Source organism: Sinocyclocheilus rhinocerous, unplaced genomic scaffold (genome assembly GCF_001515625.1).
Source record: "Sinocyclocheilus rhinocerous isolate Xijiao unplaced genomic scaffold, SAMN03320098_v1.1 scaffold5761, whole genome shotgun sequence".
Taxonomy (NCBI): Eukaryota; Metazoa; Chordata; class Actinopteri; order Cypriniformes; family Cyprinidae; genus Sinocyclocheilus; species Sinocyclocheilus rhinocerous.
This window is the reverse complement of record NW_015632525.1, coordinates 14847-22818: the sequence shown is the minus strand read 5'-3', so window position 1 is coordinate 22818 and position 7972 is coordinate 14847. Positions and strand designations below refer to the sequence as shown.

At 36.9% G+C, this 7972-nt stretch overlaps 1 protein-coding gene across 1 annotated transcript in view; it reads right to left on the bottom strand.

Annotated features, from left to right (window-relative positions):
- LOC107742630 (ubiquitin domain-containing protein 2-like) overlaps positions 1-7427 on the bottom strand; it is a 26050-nt gene extending 18623 nt beyond the window's left edge. Inside the window, exons 1-2 of the mRNA XM_016555680.1 lie at positions 7424-7427; positions 4362-4598 (exon numbers count right to left, since the gene is read on the bottom strand). Coding sequence (XP_016411166.1) covers positions 4362-4598; positions 7424-7427 — 241 coding nt within the window. The remainder of the gene's footprint in view (positions 1-4361; positions 4599-7423) is intronic.
- Positions 7428-7972: the final 545 nt, after the last annotated feature.

The window sequence follows — 7972 nt, the reverse complement described above, 5'->3', positions numbered from 1 at the left end:
AAAATAGTCATTAATTCTTCTCTCTTTAGACCAAATCAATTAAGCTTATGAGAAATTTGAATCAAGGATTGAATTTGGAAAAACTTGAATAAATGATGACAATTTTCATTTTTGGGTGAACTATCCCTTTAACTAGTGAAAAGGGAGCAACTTATAAAAAGTATAGTTGTTCATAGATGTATTTTGAATGTCTGGTAGTCCTCAAATAACATTATAGTCCAGTCTCGTCTTGTTAACGAAGTCACGCATAAATTTCGTCATAGTTTTATCATCAGATACTAGTTTTAGCTCGTCATTGTCTCGTCTTAGTTACAGAAAAAATGTTCGTTAACGAATATTTTTTGTCGTCGTCTTCGTTGACAAAATGAACACTGCAATATTGCACACCCCTGCCAACTATGTTATCATGTTTTAGATCACAAATTAAAAGGAATGAAGCTCTCATTTTTTAGCTCTCAGATCAAATATATGCATATTCAAATTGGGCATGTCAAGACATCCAGTTTGACATCAGTGACACCAAATCTCACATCTAGTGATCAAAACTAAAATTCTGAATATGGTTGTAATGTTGGAGAACGTGACAACGGGGTTGGTGGATCCAAGTGCAGGTTTTATTCAAAAGAGTGGTCAAAACAGGCAGAGTCAAACAACAGCTAACAGGTATAATCCAGGAAGAGACAAAAGAGTACTCCAATAAACAGGCGAAGATCAGGGCAGGCAGCAAACTAGGGATGGCTGACGCAACACTGACATTTCGACACGTTGTCGAGATCCCGAAGCACAGATGTTTCGAAACACTGCTCTGAAGTGTGATTCGAAACACCCATGTCTGTGGCACACCATGACTAAGGCAAATCAAAGCATCGGGATGTTTCACAAGTGTTTCGAGACCCGAATCTGCTTTTGATCAACAGGGTCGGGAACAAACCACACAATCGCACATCTGTCTTAACCTAACTCCCGCAAAGTATAAAAGTGGAGTTAATGCAGCAGAACAATTTATATATTTAAATAAAAATCTTTATATGCAAAAAATGCCAGGCGTTGTGGCTTGATGTCTTTTATTAATGTAAATTTGTTCATGACCAAAATAACATTCACAAAGAGTTCATTCCGTTGTCAGAGAGATTACAAGAACAGAACAATAAAAACACAACTTTCAAATATTTTTTATAATTATGTACACGCTTCACCCGGGATTCGAACCTAAAGTGACAGGTTCTGACTACGTGCCAATCATGCACACTAACCACTCCCCCAACCCACATGGTGGAATGACAAGCACAACAATACTGTTTTTGTCAATGTCAATACTGTTTCAGAGCAATACTTGAAAATGACCACTAGGTGTCACCGTAGAGACGGGTGTCGAATTGTTTCGAAGCCTCAGCACATTTGCTTCGACTCTTTCAGTGTTTCATGAAGCCTCGCTCTGCCCACCACTACAGCAAACAATCAGATACAAGGAAACAGTCCAGGGTCAAAACTAGGCAAGGCAAGGCAACAAGGAACTAGGGATGGCTGACGCGAAACTGATGTTTCGACACGGTGTCAAGACCCCGAAGCGCAGATGTTCCGAAACACTGCTCCGAAGTGTGATTGATCGAGCTGATGAAGACTAGTTTATTTACTTTAAATGCTTTAGACATGTAAACAAACCTGCATTTCACATCATTATTCAGTGCTTTAATAATATAATTGTGTTTACATTACATAATTGCATGATTACGTAAACGATCTTGTGAACTGAACCAGTTAATTGAAATGAACTGTCTGAAAGAACCAGTTTACGGAAAATAATCAGATTTTCCAATTGCCTGAGGCTATGGATTATAGGTAATGATGTAAATAATGTTCAGTTTCTCGTACAGACTGATTGTTTCGCTTCATAATACCTCAATATATTGGCAGTATATATATATCAGTTAATCATAATACCATGATTTCAAGTAAAAATTTTCTTGACTGTTCTACTCAAGAAAAGAAGTCACATCTTGGATGGCTTGAGGGTGAGTAAACTAACAGCAAATTTTCATTTTTGGCTGGCTTCATACTGGCTGCAAACAAAAAGTCTTGATTGTTGGTGATTTTAATATCCATGTAGATAATGGAAAAGACACATTGGAATTGGCATTTATAGACATTCTAAACTCTACTGGAGTTAGATAACACGTGCCAGGGTCCACTCATAGTTGGAATCAAACTCTAGATTTATTTTTGATACATGGAATCGATGTTGATGGTGCTGCAGCAGAGTGATGACATTTCAGATCATTATGTAGTTTTGTGTATAGTCCATTTAACTAAAGCTGCAAACTCAACTCCTTGTTACAAATATGGTTGAACTATCACTTCTACCATTAAAGACTAGAACTAAACTATCTTCCTCACTCGTCTCAACTCCTCAGCATACCAGATAGCTCAAAAGAATTTGATGTGGTTACACTTTATTTCGATAGTCCACTTTAGACATTCTATTAACTATAAGTAACTTTGTAACTACATGTCAACTACATGTCAACTAATTCTCAGAGTAGACTGTTAGGGTAGGTTTAGGGTTAGTAGAATAAGTTGACAAAGAAAGTGTTAGAAGATATTAAGCAGACAGTCTACTAATACTATACTAACTGCTAGTTGACATGTAGTTGCAAAGTTACTTACTGTTAATAGAATGTCTAAAGTGGACTATCGAAATAAAGTGTTACCTTTGATGTTTCCACAGAAACTATTGACTCTCTTTTCTAGCACTTTACACATGGTTGCTCCTTTGCGCTTAAAGAAGATTAACGGGATAGTTCACCCAAAAATGAAAATTTGCTGTTAATTTACTCAACCTCAGTCCATCCAAGATGTAGATGACTTTGTTTCTGAATAGAACAGTAAAAAAGATTATAAGCTGAAACCTTGGTCCTTGGTGATTCATAAAATGCAAGTCAGCGGCTGCACATTTTTTGAGAAAAAAAAAGCACATCAAGGAACACAAAATACTCTTGGTATCTGAAGATATATTGAGGTCTTATGAAGCAAAACGATTAGTCTGTGCAATAAACTAAACATTATTTATGACATTACCACCTGTAATCCATATCCTCAGTCAAACAGTCCAGAGAGATGAATCATTCTTTTGAACCAGTTCTTTTTAAGATTGGACTTAACCGTCTGAAACAGTTTGGAGCTCGAGCAGCACAGATATACATGTTACTTAATCAAAACTCACTTTCGTATGTGCCTGACAGTCACTTTGACTCAAAATGAACCAAAATACTGGCATATATCATGCTGTAATGCTGGTTTTTGACAACTCATTCAGCGCTCCAGTTCCTCCAACAGTACACTGAACTAAGGCAATAGTTCCAACTCTGACCAAAGACTGATGAGCCGGTGATATGTGCATGCGTGAACCTAACACTTGAATGAAGGAGCAAAATTAAAGTTTTAATGGTTTCTCATTGTTTATGTAAAAAGGTGAGCTGATGAAGACTAGTTTATTTACTTTAAATGCTTTAGACATGTAAAACACCCACATTTCACATCATTATTCAGTGCTTTAATAACATAATTGCGTTTACATTACATAACTGCATGATTACGTAAATGAACTAGTGAACTGAACCAGTTCATTGAAATGAACTGTCTGAAAGAACCAGTTTACGGAAAATAATCAGATTTCCCCATTGCCTGAGGCTATGGATTATAGGTAATGATGTAAATAATGTTCAGTTTCTCGCACAGACTAATTGTTTCGCTTCATAATACCTCAATATATTGGCAGTATATATATCGTATATATATCAGTTAATTTTGTGTTTCTTGAATTTTTTTATTATTATTATTCTCTAAAACGGTAGCTGCTGACTTGCATTTTATGAATCACTAAGGACCATGATTTCAAGTAAATATTTTCTTGACATCTAGGATGGCTTGAGGGTGAGTAAATTAACAGCAAATTTTCATTTTTGGGAGAACTATCCCTTTAAGGAAAACAATCCGATGCGGTGACATAACAAGCACACTCACGCCCTAAAGAGAACAGCCCAGAAAATGGAGTGCAGCTGGAAGAAAACAAAACTACAGGTTTTTCAAATTGTGGAAGGATAGTGTTTCTGCCTACATAAATGCCTTAAAAACTGCAAGATCTGCTTTATTTTTCGACTCTTTGTCCCCAACTAAGCAAGCCACAAAAAAAAGGGAAGAGAAACTAAGACATAGAAAAATAGAAATAAAAAAGAAAACATATTTTCACAAACGTTGGAAGACGATTTAAAAAAAAAAAAACAGCTAAATACAGAATGAGAAACAATTATTAATATGCTACAAAGCACGCTGGTATACCAGCATCTGTGACATGCGCCTCTTACCGTGTGGTAATGTTATGCTGGCGCCATCAATTATGGCTTGAGCAAGTTCATGGTCATTGCTCTCAAAGGCCTGGGCAGCTGCCTTAAGTGCATCCCAAATTTCCTTGCGGCCTTCAAAAGCCGGTGCGGTATCCCAGAATTCATCACGCTTGCTGCGCAGCTGCCCATCAGTCATTGGGTAGTCGCTCTTCCATTTGGGCTTCTCTCTCTTCAGGGGCTGGTTTCGCCCCAGTGCAACTGCAAAACATAGACAAACAGATCAAGATCCAACAGGATGTTTAAGATATGTTGTATTACTGTATGCCAATAATGTAATAAAGCAAATTATGTAAATGTGAATGCCTGAAACCTCTTTAAATCTGGTAAAAGCACTGTAACATAGTGCCACAGTTCTTGCGGCTTATATAAAATGTTAGCAACAGCAATATAACAACAAAAGCAGTGGTGTAATGTAACAAAGTAATAATAATTTGTTACAGTACTTAAGTATTTTTGGGAGTATCTGTACTTTACTTGAGTTTTTATATTTCAGACAACTTTTACTTTTACTCCACTACATTTCTTAATTAAAATGTATACTTTTACTCTGATACATTTCCCCGAAGCATATTCGTTAGTTACTACAAAATAGTCAGAAGTCAGAAGAACACGGACTGCAGGAAAGCAAGTTAGACTCATGCTCATGTGCAAACAAGTGCACGCACAACCCCGGATGATTCCTTTTCCACTCAAGTCGAGTCTGGGGTGTGTGATACAGCATCGTCTGCGATAATATGGTAAGTTTGTTGTAATGATGTGCGATCTGATATTATGATCTTTTTTTGGGTTTTGTTTACTGTGTGGAGACGTGCTGATATCGCGTTTGGTCTCGTTCTGTATCGCGTATCTTGTCAGTGTCTGCGCTTGCTTGGCCATTTGTTGTGGAAAAAATAAGGAAAGTGTGTCCAGCTGAATTAATTTAGTATTTTGTTAGCTTAGCGGGCAACAGCTCTGGTGGACATTCCTGCAGTCAGCATGCCAATTGCACGCTCCCTCAAAACTTGCGACATCTGTGGCATTGTGCTGTGTGATAAATCTGCACATTTTAGAGTGGCCTTTTATTGTGGCCAGTCTAAGGCACACCTGTGCAATAATCATGTTGTCTAATCAGCATCTTGATATGCCTCACCTGTGAGGTGGATGGATTATCTTGGCAAAGGAGAAGTGCTCACTAACATAGATTCAGACAGATTTGTGAACAATATTTGAGAGAAATAGGCCTTTTGTGTACATAGAAAAAGTCTTAGATCTTTGAGTTCAGCTCATGAAAAATGGGGGCAAAAACAAAAGTGTTGCGTTTATAATTTTGTTCAGTGTATGTATATATAAATTAAATATGACAGACATCATCTTAAACAGGGTTTTATGCCTCATATAATAATATATAAAAAGGGCTAAACATGTATAAAAATAAAAGAAACCACAGTAGACCGCACAAGTATTCTGACATTTGTGACAGCTAGCAAATATGATTGTTAAGAAAAACATGATTGTTTTGGACGCTTTCCATGATCGAGATTTCACCAAGCACAGTGGCCGAAATACACTTTGACTCAATACAAACAATTTGCAGTGTAAATATGCTAAGAGCCGCAACAATAATCCTCTATTCCTAGAGAAAAAAAAAACTTTATTGTCTCTTAGATGGCTGTTGAGCATGCTGACTTCCCTCAGGGCACACATATCTTCATGCTGCAGACAGAAAATCTATAGACTGATTAACATCACAGTTCCATTTCCTGTTTAGTAAATTATGCTCTAGCGGCAGAGTAAAATGGATGGGTGACCACATTAATCTAATTCATTAGAGAGGCACCATGGCATTTAAAATGCTGTCGTTAGTGTGCCCGAGGAGAGGGGTTGCTCATCTTAGTCTTGTAAGAAGGGCCGGTTGCTGACTGACAACACACAGCTTTAAGTTGTGGATGCTGAACCTTTGTGAGATTCCAAATCCATCTACCATTTCTTATTAGCTTCTTGTGTAAGAAGTAAATGCGCTTAAGCTTGATTGACAGCTTGATTGCGCATGGTTGCCAGGTTGGGAAAAATAAGTAAACCACTGGGCATAAAATGTATTGATTTAAGAGAAAAGCTCTGATTGGGGGATTTAAACTCTTGACATCTAGCAACTAACACCATGAAAACTTGTGGAGGCTTGTTACCAATGCAAGACAAGGCAAATGCCAAATTAAAATGAAACATTTTCAGGATAAATAACCAGCAGGCAAATATCGCAAACAATTATGTTGACGATAAATCAAGAAGCAGAAATTGTGATCGCTTAACACTTTGTAAGTGTGTCAAACGTGGCTAGTAGACGAATATTGCAAAAGAGGAGCTTAAAACTCTAAAATTCAAATAATAAGGAATAACTGACAACAGGCCGTTGAATCATCGAAAAATAATTTACATGGCACAGACTGACATTACACTTTGGTGTGCATTATTTTTTAATATTTTAACTGCCTGTGGTCAATTATTTTGCTTATACCATGGTTACCACATCTTAAGACACTGTTAAGATGTTTTAAGATATTCGTCCAGATTTAGTCCTTAAAAAGATCCTATGTACAGAATTAATTTCTTACGGATCTGATCCCAAGCCTCTGTTGCTAATTCCAATATGTCATTTTAGAGCTAGTAACGGAGGCTTAAGTCAATGATATGCAGAGAGAGAGAGAAAGAGGGAGAGAGAGACGTTTATATCTCTTTATTTATACAAATGTTGTTGTTGTTTTTTCCCCCTTTTTTTACAATTACCAACCATCATCACATATCACATCAATACTACACAGCATTTAATTTATTACCTACCACCAAAATTAAAAATTTAGAATTAGGTTTTCCTCATGATCCATAGTATACAACACATCACTTAAACCCCATGTTTCCTTAAAACAAACCGGATTTTTAGTCAGTTTAAAATACACAAATTCTGCTTTAATCCTTGAAGTCACAAAAGCACTTAATGTTCTCTCTGGGTCTACTAAAGCTTCTTCATTTATATATTTTTTCCTTGTTACCCATATTGCCATTTTGGTTTCCGCTATTAAAAAATTAATTATACCAGTTCTTCTCTTATCTGAAGCCTTATAATTTGGCCCAAAAATGAAAACATTATCATTAAACTCTTCACCTAGTTTTTCAATCCAGTTTTCTAATGTCTGAAAAACACCTCTCAATCTAGAACAAAATAAGTACAGATGATCAACTGATTCCTCTAAATCACAAAAGGGACACTTCTTTTCTAAAGTGGGATCGATATGTGCCACGTATCTGTTTGTAGCTACTGCCCAATGTATAATTCTCCACTGTAGAGCTGCAGTTCGTTTTTCAATAGGAGATTTATACAATAACCTCCAGCACCTTCTAGGTGTCATGTTCATGGTCGGTTTTTGTTTTGTTTTCCCTGTTTCCATGCCCTTATTTGGTCCTTCCCGTTCCTGTCCTAATTGTTTCCAATTTGTTCCAGGTGTTCCTTGTCATTTAGTTATCCTCATCACCTGTCTGCCCCTCGTTATCTGCCCTATTTGAGTTCTAGCCCGTTCTGTTCTCCCTTGTCTGGAATTGTT